The sequence below is a fragment of the Pyxicephalus adspersus genome, chromosome 3 (assembly GCF_032062135.1).
Source record: "Pyxicephalus adspersus chromosome 3, UCB_Pads_2.0, whole genome shotgun sequence".
In the NCBI taxonomy this organism is placed as follows: domain Eukaryota; kingdom Metazoa; phylum Chordata; class Amphibia; order Anura; family Pyxicephalidae; genus Pyxicephalus; species Pyxicephalus adspersus.
The window spans coordinates 155,084,778-155,105,672 of NC_092860.1; the positions used below are offsets into that span (position 1 = coordinate 155,084,778).

Below are 20,895 nucleotides of genomic sequence, written 5' to 3' on the forward strand. Positions count from 1 at the left end.
GTGTCAGTATACTAAGCAGCTCCCATAGAGTGCAGTTGCCAATTAGTAAGGCATTGGTCTCGTAAATCAAAGATCATGGGTTCAATCCCCATCCGTGCCTTCACTTAAATCCCTAAGCTTTTTTGCATAGGAGGGATAATGTGTGTGCTAAAAAATAAAGTAACGCTATCAACTCATTATGGGTAATGATACAACCAACATACCATTTACCAGAATAGGAGAAGAGCCCAGGCCTCTCTATTTTAAGGACTATTTAACAAGGGACAAATAATGAGATCTTTTAATTTTTTTATTATTATTATTAATAAACAGGATTTATATAGCGCCACCATATTAAGCAGCATTGTACATTAAATAGGGGTTGCAAATGACAAATACAGACAGTAACACAGGAGGAAAGGACCCTGCCCCGAAGAGCTTACATTCATGTAAATCCAAATTGTATTTTTAATATGTACTTACGATTACCTAATTCAGTAAAATGCATACTTGTCAATTCTTCCATCTTGACCCAAGGTGTAGACAACACAGAAGTAGATTGGAGAGCAGATAGCAGTCATATATGCAGGGTACATTGATAGCCTATTCCTGCTCCTATAAACTCCATCATGTATACAATAGTAACCCACATGGACTTGGCATGAAAATAAAACCACAGTTACTTCTTACAGTGATAAAAACTTAGTTGACAAACCACAAACCATGCCGGAGTAGGAGGAGGATGGCGCAATCTTCGTATAGATGTCATTGACTTTCTAGGATAAGATACTGACTCAGAGATGGCACTCCCGGTGTCTTTGCAGTTTTTTTGAACACATCCACCATTCAGATCAGCTTGAACCCAAACATCAGGACGTGTTTTGCCGAACAGATTAAGAACAGAACAGATATGTTCGAATAAAACATTAACCTTTAACACTCTACATTACAAACATGGAAAGGTCTTAGTAAAAAAATGTCCAAGTAGGTTATCTAGCAAATTAAAATGTTATTTACACCTATTTTTTAGGGCCATCAATAAAAATAGTCATAGGCAATATATATATATATTTATATTATAAAAATGAAATCACTGAAACGTAGCAGAACCTAGCACCTAACACATGTTGTAAAAAAAGGTGCAATTTCCTATATTCTAACAAAAATGAAGTATAAACTGTTTGGCCCACCCATCCCATCCAATACATTCCAGACCTGGATCCCAAAGGGAAGATGCTGGCCTCACATACCGCACCACTGTATATTTATATTGATATTATTTAATATTTAGTTACATATTTACACAGACCTGTGTTCTGTTCCAGTGACATCATTTTTTTATGGCTATGACTTTTCTTTTTATTGATGCCATTAACTCCCCCCACCCTTCCCAGTTGGAATGGGACCTTTAATTTGCAGGGATCTTCATGCTATGTGAATTATTTATTTAAGGCATGTACCCAAAAATAATATGGTGGCCGAGGGTTAGGCATTGTTTTTGTAAACCACAGATCACTGGATCGGCTTCCATCCTATAATACGCGAAACCCTAAACAAATAAGGAGACGAGTCTTTAACCACAAAACTCTCACTTGTGGTTTATGTGAGACGGATGCCACACAAATCAAAACATAAGAGGCGTGGTGTCATCCATGATTACACCTCATCTAGAGGTACCATCCGCCACATATCACTCCAAGCTAAAAAAACACACCAGGGACCTTCTGCTTATATGGTTAGGAGGCCTTAGTAGTCTTTTAGGACTTTATGCTGCTATAATAGGCACCAATGTAATGATCACTATAATTGTCCGTGGTCATATGATCATTATAACATGAACCCTAGTAGATGAGCATTGGCAAACACGCATATCTGTTCCAAACATTGCTGTTGAGCTCCCTGTAGCCACAGTTATCCAAAAATATATTCTGCATGAAACTAAACCCCTAATTTTTAAAAAAATGTAATATTAAAAAATATACAAAAAATAAAAAAGAATGCATGGCCGTGCATAAATAATGATTTAATATTAATGTTTGACTGGTGCGTGTCAAAAACTGTACATGTGTTCCAGCTGGGTTTGGTTTGGCCCTGGCCATAAAGGAATTAGGAAAGCCTCTGACGTATCTCATAGAAAGCAACCAGCCAATAAGAGCACAGTGTGAGCTCAGATCACTTCATGTTTACAGGTTTTGCAGGAAAATGGTAAAACCATGTGTCACATGTCAGAGAACTGTTAGCTCACCACATGTCACATCCATGTTACAGCTGCTGTTCCACCATGGGCTCTGTAGTGGGGACAATTGGCCCTATGGTGGAACAATCATCTCTATGTTGGGACAATAAGCTCTGTGGTGGGACAATAAGCTCTATGGTGGGGACAACTGGCTCTGTGATTGGACAGGGGGCTCTATGGTGGGACGATGATCTCTATGGTGGGACGATGATCTCTATGGTGGGACGATGAACTCTATGGTAGGACAATGATCTCTATGGTGGGACGATGATCTCTATGGTGGGACAATGATTTCTATGGTGGGACAATGAGCTCTGAGTTGGAACAATGAACTCTGTGGTGGGACAATAATCTCTATGGTGGGACAATGATCCATATGGTGAGACAATGAGCTCTGCGTTGGGACAATGAGCTTTGTGGTGGGACAATGATCTCTGTGGTGATACAGTGGGCTCTATGGTGGGCCTATAATGTCCATAGAGGTACAATGGGTTCTGCAGTGGTACAATGATCTGTATGGTGGGACAATGATTTCTATTGTGGTACAGTGGGCTCTATGGTGGGACAATGGGCTCAGCAGTGGGGCAATAATCTCCACAAGGAACCTCATCATCACATACGGGCATTTGCTCACCTCATGTTGCATTCCTGTTACAGCTAATGTGGAAAAGCATGAAGTGACATTGGTGGTCTTCTCATACCTTGGAAGCCCTCTGGCTTCAGTAATTTCTTTTTGGCTGATCTAAAGTAGAAGTATAGCAAGTAGAGTCAGATCTGGCAATTTGTACAACCATTCTGGGTTGGGGGCATGACAGCATAGAAGCCGGTATTTTTTCAGAAGAAGATTACCAATCACAATGTATTCTTTTCAGTTCCCTGGATCAGGGATCAGTTTTTGTGCTGGGGATGTGTGTTGTGCATGCGTTTTTGTATGTCTGTGCTGTATGTGTGTGTGTGTGTGCTTGTGTTTTGTGTGTATGTCCTGTGCACATAAGTCTCTTTTTTTTGAATATGTGACTTGTGTGTGGTTCTCCGTATTTTCTCTGTGTGTTTTTGTTGTATGCTTTTACTACACTTCTCTTTTTTACACTTCCTTGACCGTAAGAACAATTGATGCGGTGAAAAAAGTGTGCACCCCCCCCCCCCCCATTACTTTTCACTGATGCAATACAATTTGTTCACATTATATTACTGAGGTTAGAGCTGCAGAATCATTTATGCCTCTGTGGTGTCATCCCTATCCTTTTACCATGATGATCCCCTGGCTTATCTTCATATTCCTCAACAACCCGTGTTCAGCCATAGGTGAGAGTTTCCATAAGATGGGCTGCATGCATGGTCTACAGTCTACTGGGAGCAAAGATATTTATGGTGGGGACAACAGGCTGTATGATGGGACAATGATCTCTATAGTCAGGAAAGTGGACTTTATGGTGGGACAAGACTCTCTATAGTGGGGACTATGATATTTATTATTATTAATTAATTATATTATTAAAAAAGTGCCAACATATTTCGTAGAACTGTACAATAGGGGGAAAATGATTTCTACAGTAGAAGCAAATGACAGCCTGGAGATAAGTTAACGACTTATGGAAAGTTTTTATTTCATTATTTAAATAAAGTTCTATGCTTGGGACGGGGATGGGTGCAAGTTTTTGGTTTGCAGTTGGAGGCTGCGTATATATAGGGAATGTCGCATGTGGTATTACTGTGTGTTAGGCTGTCATACAGAATGCAAACAATGTGTGTGTGTGTCTATACTGGCCATGCTGACCTATATGATTCTACCATTGTTTAGTAAGTTGAGTGGCGAATGTGATTTACAGCAGTGCATGACTTCTTGCGGGCATATTATGGGTGTATGTGCAGCAAGGTGTAGGAAATTGTATTGCTATTGCAGGAATTCCTCTGCATGCCATGTCTCTGTCTATTATAAATATAATTTTGCATAAAACATAAAAAAAAGCCACTCAATGACAGGGGCGGCTGACCTTACCTTTACATTACATACATTGCACAATAGGGGATTCCCATCCAGTCACGCGAGGACACAAACCAAACCCCCTCCATCCTTCATTATAACATATCATTACATCAGCTGCTGTGCCAGAGGGGAATTAGCTCGCCTCCACCTGTGCCACAATAACCCCACAAATACTGACCGGTCCCAGGATGACTCCCCTCATACTTCTATTCACATTGGTGCTGCAATTTAACCCAACCACAGGTGAGAATTCCATCGTTCTTATTAATTATATATGGTGTGAATGAACAGGTTAACACAGAGTAACTACAAAACTCTGCGTGATATTCCTCTGATTTTTTTTTTTTTTTTATGCATTATGTTAGTTGTAAGTTAGGCCTGTGCAAGACCGACATGACTGGGCAGACAGGGAGCAGTCAGCATAGGGTTAAGTTTTTGGTTGAAAGTGAGCAAAAAGGGGAGAAGGGTAAGGAGAAGGAGGCTTAGGAGGGGCAGAAGGAGTTAATAGGCAGAGGAAGTAAGGGTGTTTTCCGAGAGAGACAAGTGCGTAGTTAGTAGTAGTAGTTTTGTTAGTAGAGTTTGGTGGCAGTGTGGGGTTGTTCATTAGTGTGGGTGGTCATAATTATGGTTTTAGGGACCCATCTATGGTGTGGAGTCCCTGCTTTTGGTTAATGGTTTGGTATAAATTGTTTTGGGGGGTCTGCACAGGAAAGAAAAGTATATATTCATTCCCGAGCTGGGAGTATGGGCGGCTGGCAGCATTTGTGTTTTAAGGTGCAGTACCCCAAAAAAATTAATGTGGTGTCCTTTCAGAAACCAGCAACCAGTGAGCTACAAAATTGTGAAAATGGTATTGTTATTGTTTAATTGGTATTTCATTTTATAGTTTTTATGTGTATACTATTTTGTTGATATTTGAATGTATTTGTGTTATTTTTATATTGGTTATTTATATTTGTTACCTATATTGTTAGATTGGTATTTTGATAATAAAGCTATTTAGTTAATATTTTGTTAATAAAAGGCCTATAGGCCAATTAACCGACAAAGGGTATGGTCTTTATTTGGGTAAAGGTTGAGAGTTAAAGTTGTGAGTGGGGTAATAAAGGGGGGGACCCCAATTATTAAACATGTTTTGCCACAGTCATGTATATTAATTGGAATCCAATGGGTAAAATGTGCAGAACTTGAGTAATATTATTTATATTGTTGTGAAACTGATTCATTTTCTGTTTCACTACAGGGTGAGAAATTATCGTCATCTTATTTTTTATTCAGTGTCAGGGCCTTGATCATAGTATAGTGGAGTCCCCGTGAGAAGTCACGGGGTATGTTGTGAACCTGAATGCTGTGTGTGGGGGCGCTGTAGTACACAGGGGTGCTAGACAATGGAATGAGGTTCTTAAGAAATCAGAAGGGTTGTAGATAGTGCAGGGGGTTGCATGGGGCAGGGACGAGGCTTTCTGTAGTATTTCTGTGGGCTGATAGACCAGTTGGAACGTGGCTTAACCAAAAACCTTGCTATCACTGAGACACCTCTGTGGGATAGAGGTCAGCCTGAAAGTGGCATGACGAATTACTGACCGATCATTGGGGCAACTCTGTAGGCTAGAGACAACTGGAATGGGGCACTGTGGCACTGCTGCACTCTAAAGGCCAGTTGAAACTTCGCCTTGCTAAAAAGTTTTCTACCACTGGAGCATCTCTGTGGGTTAGACACCAGTTCAAGCACGTCCTGAAACAAAATCCACCATACATTGGAAAGGGTTCTGTAGGATAGATGCCAGAATTTACATGCCTTACAGCTGTTCTATCACTGTTGTGGGGCCTTATGTGGCCTTCAGGTAAATAGTAATCTTTTTGATAATTCTCACAGAATATTTCATAGGTCATCATCTCAGTTGTGGCCAGTAGAAATGGGAGTTGTTTCCACAGAAAAAGAGCTAGTTTGTATCTAGATCTCTCAAAGCCTTTTCTGTGAGGCTCCCTGGGTGCCATTTTGTCCCTTTGACTGCACTTCTGTCACCTAACTAGCTCTTCAAGGTTTTCCCACTTTTTAGTTTATTGGCTATTGGTCATGGACAGCCCATTAAGGACTCAGATCCAAAAAACAAACCAGAATTCCATTGGAGGGCAAAAGAGTGTTTAGGACTCCAGAGGGTACTGTACAACCATGGCCCTACAGGCTGACCACGTTCCCCTCCACCAGTGGCCAAGTTGATGGGTAGGCAATGAAAAGGCTAGTATAAAGGTGGGAATTGATTACAGAAACTGGAAATATCTTAGCTCTAGGAAAGTCCTGGATACCTTTTGCCCAGCTGTCTTTGCACAAAAAAATAAAATTTTATGTAGGGCCTCCTTGGGTGCCAATTTTTCCTCTTGACCATATGTTTGCCACTTACCTCCAGAGCTTCATCACGAAAAAAAAAAAACACTAAATCTAAGGTATGTCTGTAATGGCTGTAATTATCCAATTTCTTGAGATTCCTGAAGCCCACAAACCTTCCCAGATTTCAAAAGAAACCAGAATAGCATTAGAATAATTCTTCCATAAGATCCAGAGGCTGAAGATTGTATAAAAGGTAAAAAAAGGCCCAGTTGTAGAATTCCTGGTAGGTGATGCTTTTGGTAATCCATAAATTGAGTTTGGTGCTCCTCTGTCAAGAAGAAATCAGGTTTTTGGTGTCCTTTCGGTACCAAGATCTTGTTTTCACTCGTTGTCTTCTAGAATGTTCTCTCTCAGGAACTTTCCAGCCTCACTGTACAATGTCTCTTCCTGTTTGCTTTTCCAACGCCCAGTATGATCTCAGTATGCAGGAAACAAAAATGCAGCCCAACTAGTTTCTAAGCAAATATAGATCTCAATACAAGGTGTGCCAGGGCAATGTTTATAGTTATATATTTATATCTAAAAATTGTTTTCTCCACTTTTTATTCTTGAGGATTATCTCAGTGTTGTGGACCACCTGCAACTTCTTTAAAGTCTACATGAATTCCAGCTATGATTGAATTACATTGTGTTTTTATTACATTTTTCCAAAATTAGTGAAACCAAATACAATAAATAGCAACAAGAAAATGTATCAAATGTACAAAAATCATGAAAGAAAAAAAGGTCAAAATCAAGGGGGCTGAAATGTCCTGTGAAAAACTAATATGAATGAATTATTACACAGTATTTATATAGCACCATCATATTACACAGTGCTGTACAAAGTCCATAGTTGTGTCACTAACTGTCCCTTAAAGGTGCTCACAATCTAATGTCCCTACCATAGTCATATGTCATTGTAGTCTAAGGTCAATTTTTTTTAGGGAGAAGCCAATTAACCTAACTGCAAGTTTTTGGGATGTGGGAGGAAACCCATGCACCCATTCCAGGGAAGCTCCCTACCCAGAACTTATTCCCACTTCTCATATAGAAATTTCGGCACTGGCATTTTCCCGGGAAGGTCCGGAGGCTTAACTGGAGCAGTGCCCGAAAGAGAACTTTCTGTACACTCTAAAATGAAATAGCATAGAAGATATTGATGCATTGGTACCTCCTGCCTGATGGACTACATGGCTGGCTAATAAGGGCAGCATGGTGGCTCAGGGGATAGCACTTCAGTCTTTGCAGCGCTAGGTCCCAGGTTTGATTCCCAGCCAGGGCATTATCTACATGGAGTTTGCAGGTTCTCCCTGTGCCTGCATGGGTTTCCTCCCACATCCCAAAAACTTGCAGTGAGGTTAATTGGCTTAACAAAGGGCATTGCTGGTTGTATATTTAACGTCCAAATATATTTCTAAAATGAGACCCCTAAGGTGGGGCACCCACCAGGGTGGGTGGGGCTGCTGGGGTAGATTAATACACATGGGTAGCTTCCCTGAACAGCACTCACCCCCAATCATGACAGAGGATCATCCATCCTTCCAGCATTGCCAAAACTGCCAGTAGGGAAGGCAAGGGAGCATACTGCCTGCTGGGCCAGCCAAGTGGGAGAAAATTGTTTCTAATTTTACCTGGGAGAGGAATTAAAGGGCCTGACTAAGGCAGTAATCAATTATAATGCTGCAGATTTGTGGCTTTTAGGATCCAGGCCCGGAAAGTCTTGTATGAAAGGGTAGGCCAGGCACTCCATCTTTCTTCCTGACCATGAATTGTGGACTCACACCTGAGGACTGCGATAATAAAATAATAGGCAGGTAGAGGTTGCAGGTTGCTTCAACCCTGACAGATTCTCCATAATGATTTATTACGCATACAGGACGGAACACTTGACTTTTGTTTTATCTGCCTCCAGTTTGGCCCTCCTGCAGCCTTGCAATGAACAGTGGAAGAAGAAGCCGCTTTCCTCATTTTCCTTAGTCGATATATCCATTGTCAGCATGTTAGTTGTAAAGCTGTAACTGTGTCTTTTTTTCATGTATGAGTTTCAACTCGATAGCATTCACTAAAAAAAAAATATTAAGTTTTTAATATCTATTGTGTATTACAGAAGGGTATGAGAGTATACAGATTCACCATTTACATGCTGCGATTGGTTCATCCGTATCCTTCCCCAGAGTGATAATTATTGAGGACACATTTCTGGACTTAAAAAGAGCTGACGAAACCATCGTATTGACGTGTTATTATGGATGCACTGTACGGGATCCCTACACATCACGTGTAATCTTCAATCAACATAATGGGACTTTCCAACTGACTGAGCTGAAAAAGGAGGACAGTGGGATCTATGAGTACCATATGAACTTTACTTTAAAGGAAAGGATCAATCTCCAGGTGATGGGTGAGTGTATTATATGATGGGCCATAATGGCACACCAGGGAGGGCATGGGGCAAATCTGCTCAATTCAGTTTGGCTTGCATAAAGGCCTTTCAGTAGTCCTTCTTTCTTTGTTCTGGCTTTATTAAAGTCTAGAAAGCTATACTTACCTTATTCCATAATACTTACTTTATTTTGTATTCTTGCAGGCTTCCTTACTATCATACCACAAAGCTTTTCCTTTTCACCCAAGAGCAGCCAGAGGTCTCCCCATTCCTATGGCTCAGCAGCTCCCTCCTGAACTTCATTATATAGGGCCAGCCCTTGAGGCTTACAAGACACAATAACCTTAATAAAGTGGGTACCAATGACTATTTTTATAAACTGATCAGAGTAGAACCTTCAGGATAAGTTCATGTTTTATGTACTGTAGTAGAATCAGGAGTCGGAGGGCAGGTTTTGGGGTCATTTTGCAGTTCTCCTCCATTCCACATGGAAAAGGGATCTGGATAAGTGTTAAAAGTGAATACATTGTCCCTAGTAATCAAAAGACAATGCAATAGCAAAAATATCTTTGTTAGTCTTTTTTTCAAGATCCAGCGATGTACAAAATAGATGTCCCATGATGACCGATTCAGTATCAGATCCAGCAATGATCTGTAGTATGATCACAGACGAGCAGGAAATAACTCTCAGTCCCAGACATAATTCCCCAGCCCAGCCTATAGTGATATAAAATCAAAGTTGCAAACTGTAACCCAACAGCCATGAATACCATCTCTATGTTTTAGGGCTCAGCTAATTCCTTCTTCCTCTTCATGTCATTTCCAGTTCTCTTGTCCAGGCTGGCTCCTGTGTACCACCATCATATCCCTTTGAGCCCAGCCCTGCCCTACTCATGGACCAATTACCATCTTCCATATCACTTTTGGGATGACATTCGATTGGCGATTCCCACCACTAAAAAAGACCATTGGCCAAGCCTGGGGGTTATTTCATGCAAAGTGAGATTGGTGCACTAGTGAAGATGGTGCCCTCAGAACCTTGGCGCTGAGGCAACCTCCTCAGTTTCCATGCTTTTCATATACCCTGATTCTGTCACAGAGAGCAGCAGGGGGAGTTGTAAGGGAAGAAAAGTTTGTAACCTTGTAAAAGAAGAAGCAGTAGAGCTTGTTGACTCACAGTTCACCCACTTCCTCTTGCAGTCTGCCGTACAGAAGATTAAAAGAAGATATAATATAAAGATCATTCAGGTCATAATAGAAGTTGTGGATTCTTGACAGGGTAAAGTACACGAAGCCTTCGCTGCCTGACCAATTTCTTCCCCCCCAACCAACCCTTCACAAGAAAGGACACGTACACCATTTTTGTTGGAAAAAATTGGCCACAGCAGCCCCTTTATTAACACCAAGCCTTCTTTATCAAGAAACGATTGTTAACATATAACACTTAAACATATAGGTCCATGGAAGTCCCCCATCCTCCATCATCTTGCTGTCTCTGATCCAGCTGCCAGGCCCCCAGACGCCCACACACCGCCTCGTGGACAGTTAGCGGGTCTCCCTCCTCCACCTTGACCTCCACAACAACCAAGTGTCATGCAAGGCCAACTTTACTGTCCGAACCCAACCCTTCATTTTGTGCCCCCCATCTCCCCTTTATTTTTTGTTGCCCCACCTTTGACTTTCATGGACCCCAAACAAAAAATGCCAACTGCCGCAAACTTGACACCTTAAGTTTGCGAGCACCGCCACACTCTGACCGCCCTTTGTAAAACCTCCTCCAAACCCAACAACCAGAGGTCAGTGCCCACCGCATTAAGATGTACGCCGTCACCTCGCAGGATCAAGTGCGGCTCCGATTCCAACTCCTGAAGACGAGCCACCAAGCCCCCAATCCGCACCATAAACCACCCCACCTCCCTATTAACCTTAATGTGAGCCTTATTCAGCCGCTCCACTGACCGAGCTTGCCTCCATGCCAACTGCACAACCATGTCCGACCATACCAGAACCATCTTAGGAAACACATCCCTTAACCGCAGGCAGTCACACTTGATATCTCGTATCAATTCCCTCATAGGGCGTGCCCCCAAATCATTCCCTCCTACTTGCAACAACAGCACATCCGGGGCCCTGTCCAGACTGGCAAACCTGCCCAGCTCGGGAACCACCCTCCGCCACTGCATACCTGGTATCCTGATCCAACGGACACACGCCACCTCCCTCTGCAATCCCAACTGCCGACCATTACTCCGCATATCCGCCCTTCGGGCCCCCCAATAGACGTGAGAGTGTCCCAAAATCAAAACCAAGCAGGTCGGCCCGTCTGTAACAAAGCAGAAAACAAACAACTAACACAAAATACGCAAAACAAACCTCAAGCCAACCCCACCCAATTCCACCACTACCAACCAACCTTACAGTAAGTGGGGCCTAATATACAGCCGGAAACGCTGGGATTCCCATTGACCAATTCTCTGGATGACCTCCTAACCCAGGCCCCACCGAGCCGCCTCCATGGCCGCCCCAATCCTGAAAGAATAAGTGGCGTACTCACCCGGATTTCTGCCAGAAGCCGCTACGCACTTCCAGAAAACCGCCACAAACTGGAACCGAGTCACAAATGAGGCATCTTCATGGAGGAACAAAGGACCACTCCTCTCCGGCCGCACCGCCAGGTACTTACCCAGAACCTTCACCGGACATAACACTGCTCCCCGCAGCCCTCGCAGCACCAATCTAGCCCCTTTACCGGCTTGATCCGTTTTTGACCTGTGGATAAACACACACACAACCCCCCGTCCAACCGCACATCTTCCCACCGCAAGCCACCCTCCTTTTCCTTGGTCGGCCAGACCACCTCACTCACCCGCAATGCTGCAAAAACGAACACCGCCCTAAACAGTCTTGCTTCAAAAGCACTGAAGCAAACGGACCCCAGCCTACCACAAATATCTTCCAGCATCTCAAAAGATACCGGACGCCGCTTAACCCTTCATTGCTTGACAGACTGCGAAACATTTTGTGCTATCCTCCCAACCCAACAACTTAAATAAAAAGGCCAGTGCTGACAACTTTTTGTCCATAACACAACTCGACACCCCTTTTTGCAGGTTGTACAATAAGAATGACAGAACCGCCTCATCGCCAACCGTGCCGACCACCAAAAAACCCCGCCAAAAAACCAAACCATTAATGCCAAATATCTACATATGCCTTCCAGGTTCCCTGCGACACTGAATTCCTGATTAGCCCAGCAAGGGTCCCCAGACCACCGACCACACCTACGCCGGACAAGGGGTCCCCCTCTCTTCCGCCTCTGGAGCCACCTCTCGAAACCACTCCCACTGAAAACGAGAAAGGGAATCCGCAATTACATTCTCGCACCCGGGAACATGTACCGCCCTCAAATGAATGTTCCAGTGCAAACACAACAAAACCAAATGTTGCAGTAGACAAACCACTGGAGGGGAAGACGCGGAGTTATTGTTAATCACGTCCACCACCCTCATATTGTCACAATGAAAAAGAACCTTCCGGTTCTTCAGCAACTCCCCCCACAGCGTCAAAGCCACCACAATTGGAAACAACTCAAGTAAAACTAAATTCTTACACAACCCCAATTCCTGCCACTCTGCAGGCCAAGCCCCCGCACTCCAGTGCCCCGCAAAGTATGCCCCGTAACCCACACCCCCTGCCGCATCAGTCTAAAGATCTAAAGCCCCATTATCCACAGTAGATTCCAACCATAATGACCTGCCATTAAACTGATCCAGAAACCTCCACCACACCCCCAAATCCCTTTTTAGTACCCGCATCAGCCGTATAAAATGCTCCGGCCTCTTCACACCAGCCGTCGCCGCTGCTAGCCTCCTACTAAAAATCCTGCCCATGGGCATGATCCGGCAAGCAAAGTTAAGCTTACCCAAAAGGGACTGTAAATCCCTCAACCGGATCTTTTCCAAACAACAAGCCTTGCCCACCTCCTCCCTCAACGCCACCAATTTGTCCTCGGGCAACCTGCATTCCATCCGAACCGAATCCAGCACAATACCCAAAAAGGATAACTCCGTCGCAGGGCCGACGTTTTTTTTCCCTGGCCAACGGCACTCCGAACTGTTCTGCCACGTGCTCCAAGGTACCCAACAAGTTGGCACACACCAGGGACCCTTCGGGACCCACGCACAGGAAATCATCCAGATAATGGATAATAGACTTGACCCCAGAGACTTCCTTCACAACCCATTCGATAAAAGAACTAAACAACTCAAATAAGGAACACGATATAGAACAGCCCATCGGCAAGCATTTGTCCACATAATAATCCCCCTCCCAACAACCAAAAACTATCGGGGTGGACCGGCAACAAACGAAACACTGATTCAATATCCGCCTTTGCCATTAAACATCCCCGCCCAGCACGTCTCACCAAACCCACCGCCACATCAAACGAGGTATAAGCCACCCTGCAAAGGTCAGGCGCAATGCCACCATTTACAGATTCACCCTTGGGATAAGACAAATGATGTATCATCCTAAACTGGTTCATCTCCCTCTTGGGGACCACCCCCAACGGAGAAACAACTAACTGCGCCAGAGGCAATTCTTTAAAAGGTCCAGCCATCTGACCCATATCCACCTCCTTTTTCAATTTCGCAGTAATCACCCCAGGATTATCTAAGGCCGATTGCAAATTCTTCCTCGCCCTGTGTATGTACACCAAATTACAAGATATCCTCAAACCCTCCCGAAAACCAACCTCTAACTCCCTTGCCGCCTTCCGATTCGGATACCTTCCTAGAAAAGGGGACATTTTTTCCACCGTCATTTTTTCCCTTTTTCCTGCAAGCTCGCCGGGACGCCCTTTTCCCCTGGCCAAACAACGTGCTCCCAAATGTGCTCCCCCACAACCAGAACACTCATGCTTGAAGCGACATGTGGTTCCGAACTTGCAGGTCCCTTCATTGAACAACCAGCACAAGCCTTTCTTCTTACCTGCCAAGGATCCTGCTGGTCCAGAACCCCAGCGTGCCCAAGAAACGACTGTTGGGACATCCTCGCCGACATCATCAACCGCATCCAAAGACTGATGTCCTTATGATCCCAACGCATGCCTGGCCTCATTGCTTTCCGCTGCCTGAACTGCTCATCATAACGCAGCCACGCAAGGCCCCCATAAACCCTGTAGGCCTCGCTAATTGCGTCAAGATCGCAGAAAAGTGCCGAGCAATTGTCTGGCGCCCTTTCCCCCACTATACTTGCCAAAATCGCGAAGGCCTGCAACCAATTCTGGAAGGTCCGCGGAATCAACCTCCATAAACCTCCATAAACCTTTCTCCTCCCCCGTCCGCTTGCCCTCCCCCAGCTTGAACTCCCTCCCCCCAAAACGTTACACCGGTAGCAAAGAAAATATTTCCACATATTCCCCCCTCCAAATTTTTTCTTTTACCTCTTGAGGCAAATGCGCACCTAATGGCCCCTCAAAGCATACATACACCTCCCCTTTAGCGCCATCTGTTACCCCCGTGGTACCGACCTCACCCCCGTTATCCTTGCGGCTTTCCTCTTCCGCCGCCGGCAGCCCAGCACCCAGCCTCCGCCCAGTACCTACCGACCCAGGTGTGGACCCCCCACTACCCCCCCTATGCGTTGGCTCACCGCCAGTTGGCTCACCGCCAGTTGGCTCACCACCAGTTGGCACACATGCACCCCCGTCTCACAATCGCTCGCCCTGTGGTCCCCTGTGACCCCCCCACGGGCGGCCCCCCCACCAAATTGTAAAAACAAATCCCGCAGCCCCTTCAAAAGCTCCCCCCCAGAATACAACCCCTCCTGCCTCTGATCCACCATCAAAACATCCCCCCCCTCTTCCCTCGCATGGTAAACATTCTGCAAATTAACATCAATCCCACCTCCCACACCCCCCTTTTTCCACACAGCCCGGTACTCACCAGGCTGCCAGGCGCCGACCCTGCCCACAGCCGCCGTACTGCTGCGCCTTCTTCCAGTCGTCTCCTCCTCTTCCTCCCGTAGCTCCCCATCAGAAACCGAATCTTCAGCCGCGCTCCGGCCTCCATGTTCACCCTCTTCCGGGCACCTAAGGATGACATCACTTCCGGGTGCCTCCTCCGCTCCGGGCCGCTTCCCGCACTTCCGGACGATGACTCCGCCCCTCCGAACACAGGCCCGAGCCCTCCTCCACCGGCCTGCTCCTCCGCAATCCTCGCTGGGACACCGACCTCTCCGGGACCTCCTCCATGGCTGGAGCCCCGACTGCTTTTGCCATCCGTCCGGACCCTGCACTTCGTCTCCAATCACCTCCCCGTCGGGCGGCGCAGCCTTGGGTAAGCGACTCTTATTCTCTGCCCGTCGGTGCTCCCCGATTCCCCCGCCGAGTGGACCGGCAGCGCGGGGAAGCACCCTGCTGCCGGTTCACCGAGGGGTCCCGCCGGGGATTCCTCCCGGCTCCCCCACTGGACTCCTGGGATCTCCTCTTCACAGGGGGAGCCGGAGGGTCCCTTGCAGGGCTCCTGCGGCGGTGCTGGACCCCAGGGGTCGTACTGGGACTCAGGCGCTCCAGGGCTGCCCCTCCAGGGCTGCAGCCACCTGCTCCTCTAGCCATGCTGCCCCCCGAGCTTCAGCCACATGTCTCAGCTTCTCCATTAATTCTTCCACCTCAGCCATAGCAGCGCTCTAGTCCCCAGGAGATTTTAGAATGCTGACCCCCACCCCTGAGACCCCTCTTAAAACTTCCATCTCTTCCCTCCCCCTTTACCAATACCCCAATCAAAAACCCCCATTTTCCCGCACTTTTCCTCATATGCATATTATATATTTTTTTTTTTTTGAACTTTTAACCCCGATTTTTATTCTCATTTTCCCCAGTCCCGGTGATGAATTCAGACCTCCTAAAAGAAGAAGTTAAAAATGAAAGCCAATGTCTGATCAACTTCACATGCCAAGCTGATGGTGAAGGTCCATTCAACTTCACATTCCTGAAGAACTATAGGATCATACACAGTGATGTCAGCAAAGACAACTTCAGCTCTCTGACTCTGATTTATTTAAATCCAGGAACGTCTGGTACATACACCTGTATTGTGTCCAACCAGATCAGCAACACAACGTCTCCAGCTATTGGTCTTCCCATTTCAGGTACATTCCTTATTCAGTATGCCAACATTCATATCAGAGATATGGAACTATTCTATTTTCGCTTTTTTGACCATTTCTATATATTTATTTTATTGAATTCATGCTGGAGTCACAGTAAAAATTAAACAATGTAGGCCTTAACTTTTATTGGCTAACTGAATATATTTTTGGACACCAGCTTAAAGAAATCTTGCACCTCAAAAGTAGTCATTAGGGAAAATTTATTTACAGCGTATAACATCAAAAAAATGTTATTGTAGCTTACCACCCCTTAAATGTGGGGTCTGCATTCATTTCCTTTTTTTTCATATATTTTTTTGGCTGCCAGTGATATACTTTCTGTCCTAGGGTGACACCTTATACTATTGGAGGTGCAGTGTTTTCACCCTAAGTGTTACTGGCAGCATAAAACAATTTAGGTATAGGGAAAACAGAAATATCCACCACATTTAAGAAGTTTTTTTTTGTTCAGGTTTCAGGTTTTGATATGTTTTAGTGTGTTATTGTCATTTATCAGGATGCATTGGTTCCTGAGCTCTTTTCAATTGTGCTGAGTCTGTGTGTTTGTTCCATCTTTTTGCAGTAAAAAACGAACAGATAGTGACGGCATTCTTTGTGATCGGTTGGGGAGTCACTATTCTGTGCATCCATTTGATAGATTTCTTCAAATGGTGGAAACAGCAGAGGGCCAAAAATGGAGGTAAGCCAGCAAAAAAGTAATAATTTTCATTTCCTAAATTTCAACTAAACTTTCTAAATTTGGCAAAAGTGAATGAGGAAAGGAAAAAGCGTGCAATATGTGCTAACCCTACTGCTGCTCTTTTTTTCTTTTTTTGTTGGTTGACAAATTTTGCTGTTTTTTTCTTTATTTTGCAATTTTCAGCACAGACCCATGGAGTGAAAAGATGATACAGTTACATAAATGTTTATCAAAACTCCTAAAATCTGCTTTGGTCCTTTCCTTTCAGTTGCACTTTGCATAAATGTGTGGTACTGCAGTACATTGGAATAGGCCCCTAGGGTCCCAAATAACAGAATAACAGGGGTGCTGGAATACTGTGCATTTAGTACCCACACCTAATATTTGCCTAGGGCCACATTTATGAATGATATCATTTTGTTTTCCATGTTTAAAAAAATGCATTTGTGGACTTATATATTTTTTGTTTCAGTGGACCAGGACTTCAGAAAACCCAGCCTTTGCAGCAGAGCCTTCACCTTGGCCAGCAGAGTTTTTGGGTTCATTAACGAGTTTCTTGCAATGTTCTCTGTATATGGTAATTTAAGTTCCTACAAATCTTTTATATTACCAATTATCATGTAGTGTGGTGCATGTGCCCAATAATATTTACCAATCCTTAAATAAATGTGAATGTTTTCCCCTGACAAAGGATTAAACTCCATCTACAATCAACTTCCCATATAGGGGATGTTTCTTAGTCTATGGGGGGAATTGGGTAGAACCAATAGCACCGATTGAGATCATAGGCAAATAGCACAAGAATGAGGAGAGAATTAGAACAATCAACAAATAATTAGTGGGAACAACATTTTTTTATATATAACAAAATGATTTCAAGACTGAATTGGGTATTTAAATTGGTACTGGAGGTTTCTCTAAATATTGACAGTTATGCTCAGTCCCCCTCTCTATTAATTTCACATATTAATATTATAGTAAGAGTTAGTTGAAGAGCTTGGAGGCAATATGGCAGAATTACTATTTCTGTTACTACTATTTATTCAATTGGAGGCATCTGTTTAGGGGAAACTTGTGAGAGAATTCCTTTTTTCCTCCAAGTTCTTGTTAAACCTCTGGGACAGGAAGTGAAGAAATCCTTCCCCCTTATATACAGAGATCCAAAAGTGATGTATATGATATATTCCAATTTCAATGTATAGGCCATGAGCAAAGTCTACCAAGCATATCCCTCGGTTTTTATTTTATCTTGAGCCATGAACAGTAATGTTATGTGGAGGGCTTCTTAAAAAGAAAGTTTACTATATATTCTATATAGCAAGAATTGTAGACTGGTTCAGATCCATACCTGCTCCTGTTCTGAGAATATTTCAGCTCCCCTTTTTACATGGGCACAGTTTGAAGTTTCACCCAACCTCCTCCACATCCCAAGTACAATAGACGAATATTCTGATCAGCCTCCTAAAGGGAGACTGACCACGATTTCTTATCAGTCTTCCATGTAGACAACATCAACAATCTGCATTCTAAGCATTATATTGCCCTTCCACCACCTTATTACCTATTTTTGACCATACTTGTTATAGACCCCAGAGAGAGACATAATCCTTGAACAAAGCAAATATTAGAACTTATCTGCAATATGCAGTCCAGTTCTAAACACCAATTTAAAAAATCTTTGAAACTAAAAGGAATGCAGAGAAGGGCAACTAAACAGATAAGTGACATAAATGAGCTTAATGAGCTTAGCTTTTAGGAAAGATTGTCATAAACTTAAATATAAATAACAATATATATCTGAGTTTATATAAAAAACTAATTTTCTTCCCTTAAAATGCAGTTTTGGCAATTTTTGTTATTTTGGTTTATACTTAAGTCATACTTGACTTGCCATCTTGTCATTGAAAACAAGAAACATGAGTTTGTTACACACTTTATACAAGGACACAGCACCATCTGCTGGTGACTATTGATAAGGCACAAAAGATAATTTACAAATGACCCATCCTAACCAATTCAAAATTGCAGATTTTAGGAATATAATCACCATGTGTATCCGCATAAAGAGCTTAAAAATCATTTACTTCACTTAAGGCACTCTTTACAGCAGAAAAGGTTTTATTTGAAGTCCTCAAACTGACTTCCTCACATTGAAGTCAACTTTGATTGTTTAAAAGTCTAAATTCCAGTCTAAATTGAGATTGTTATAAATAATATTGGGTTTTTAAAAATCTGATTGCCCTGAGGGACCAGGGAAGAATTTATTTTCCCTGTTGGAGTAGATTGGAGCATGCTTCATAAGAGTTCTTTTGCCTTCCTCTGTATCAGCTGTGGGTTTAGTGTTCTGTATATACCATTTTTATTTCATTTATCTATCAGTTGGACTTGATGTCCTTGTATCAGCCTGACTAATTATAAAACTGAATGTGTAAGAAATTATAATAGTCAAAACTGTTGGAAATGTCCAATCCTTTTATTATGAATAAAAGACAATAGGATTTCTTAAACTTTATTCTTCTGTTGATCAACGCAACCCGATCATTATGTCTATATCTTTCTGTGTTTCAGGTGGTTTTATCCCAGAGTGGTGTTTGTTTTTTCCAGCATTTGTTCTGCTGTGTAGGATAATGTTCTGGATTATCGTCTTAATAAACAAACAAAGAAAATCACGTAAGTCTTGGTCAACTTCTTTTTTCTTTTTATCCTTCCAATGTGATTTCAAGGTTAGCGAATGTATTCAGTTGTCATAAGTTTACATCCTCCGGGTAGAATTTCTAAGAAAGTAATGAGTGATCAAGCCCAAACAAATTTCACATATTCAGGCAGATAAATTATCACACAGGTAATAGCTCCCTTTTCACATAGCCACCGTAATGGAATACAAGACCTTTGACCCAGCAGCTAAACATAGAAAGGGAGCTTTTACCTCTGTGATACTACAGTTGGTTGACTATCCAGATCTACCATTCCTTTACATTGTAAAATGAGGCTATTCAAACTGGCAACATTTCATGTAACCTGACCTTACTTTGACTTTGAGTCACCTACATCTATTATGTTTTTGATAAAATTAGGATTCTAGCACTATTTTTCCATAGACCAATATATATAAAAACCTGGTTGCACCTTGGCCCTTCTCAGGGCTCGCACCAGCTCCATATACCCCCTAGGGGTTCTGTCTCTCCATGAGTACCCCTTCCCAGACCTCAGCAGGCCCCAACCAGCTACTCTTTCAGAGGCTCGACACCCAGGAAGCTACCCAGATCCAGGTGCTTCACCTTCTGGCAAGGCCTTTCTGACCACGTGAAGCAAGAATTGCCTGGTAAGGAAAATTCCCTGGCTCTGGATGATCTGATCTACTTGGCAATCCAGATAGACATCCCCTTCCAAGAGCGTTTCCAGTAAATATCTTACCTATGCAAAGTCTTTGTCCCACGACTGGCACCATCCTTTCAGCGGCCTCTGCCAAGTCCTGCCTCCTCTATTCCCCCAGTCTCTGAAGAACCGATGCAGCTGGGCCGATCAAGGCTATCCCAAGAGGAGAGGTCCCGGCATCTCTCATCTAGTCTCGGCCTTTACTGTGGACAGAAGGGATATTTAAATCATGTTACATCAAGTCTTGTCCACAGAGGCCGGGAAACTTCAGTGCCTAGCATGCTCTGAGGGGGGCATGCTAGGCCACTTTTCTCTCCCCTCCAGTCAGAATTCTTCCATAGCCTTGAGGCCTTCATAGACATGGACATTTTATCTCAGCTACCCTGATCAGGGATTGCGCTTTGCCTACAGAGCCAGTGTCGCAGCCTTTACGAATCTCTGCAGTGGATGGTACTCCCTTGTCATGTGCACTGATCCGCTTCCAGACCAGACCTATACAAATGTCAGTTGGTGTGCTTCACCACAAAACTATACATTTTTTTGTTCTTCTTCGAGCTAGCTCTGCAGTCATCCTGGGACTCCTGTGGCTTCAACAGCATTCTTCTGTGCTTGATTGGACTACTCCTGAAGTATTGGCTTGGGGTCCCTCATGTCACTCCTCATGCCTGGCCAATCTCATGCCTATCAGGCCTCTTGCTTTCTCTACTCCTAG

The 20,895-nt window shown here is 43.7% G+C and overlaps 1 protein-coding gene across 8 annotated transcripts in view; it reads left to right on the forward strand.

Moving 5' to 3' along the window:
* The first annotated feature begins 3,428 nt into the window (after nucleotides 1-3,428).
* The window catches only part of LOC140327341 (uncharacterized), a 46,999-nt gene continuing 29,532 nt past the window's right edge, over nucleotides 3,429-20,895 (forward strand). For 5 of the 8 annotated variants that reach the window (XM_072406708.1, XM_072406712.1, XM_072406713.1 and 2 more), the window contains exons 1-6: nucleotides 3,429-3,520; nucleotides 8,681-8,974; nucleotides 15,839-16,108; nucleotides 16,692-16,808; nucleotides 17,281-17,385; nucleotides 19,377-19,478. In XM_072406708.1, the coding sequence (XP_072262809.1) occupies nucleotides 3,433-3,520; nucleotides 8,681-8,974; nucleotides 15,839-16,108; nucleotides 16,692-16,808; nucleotides 17,281-17,385; nucleotides 19,377-19,478 (976 nt within the window). In that variant the 5' untranslated portion in view covers nucleotides 3,429-3,432. Of the gene's footprint in view, nucleotides 3,521-4,099; nucleotides 4,446-8,680; nucleotides 8,975-15,838; nucleotides 16,109-16,691; nucleotides 16,809-17,280; nucleotides 17,386-19,376; nucleotides 19,479-20,895 lie in introns of those variants that run through there. The other 3 variants (XM_072406711.1, XM_072406715.1, XM_072406710.1) reach the window with 2 other exon arrangements.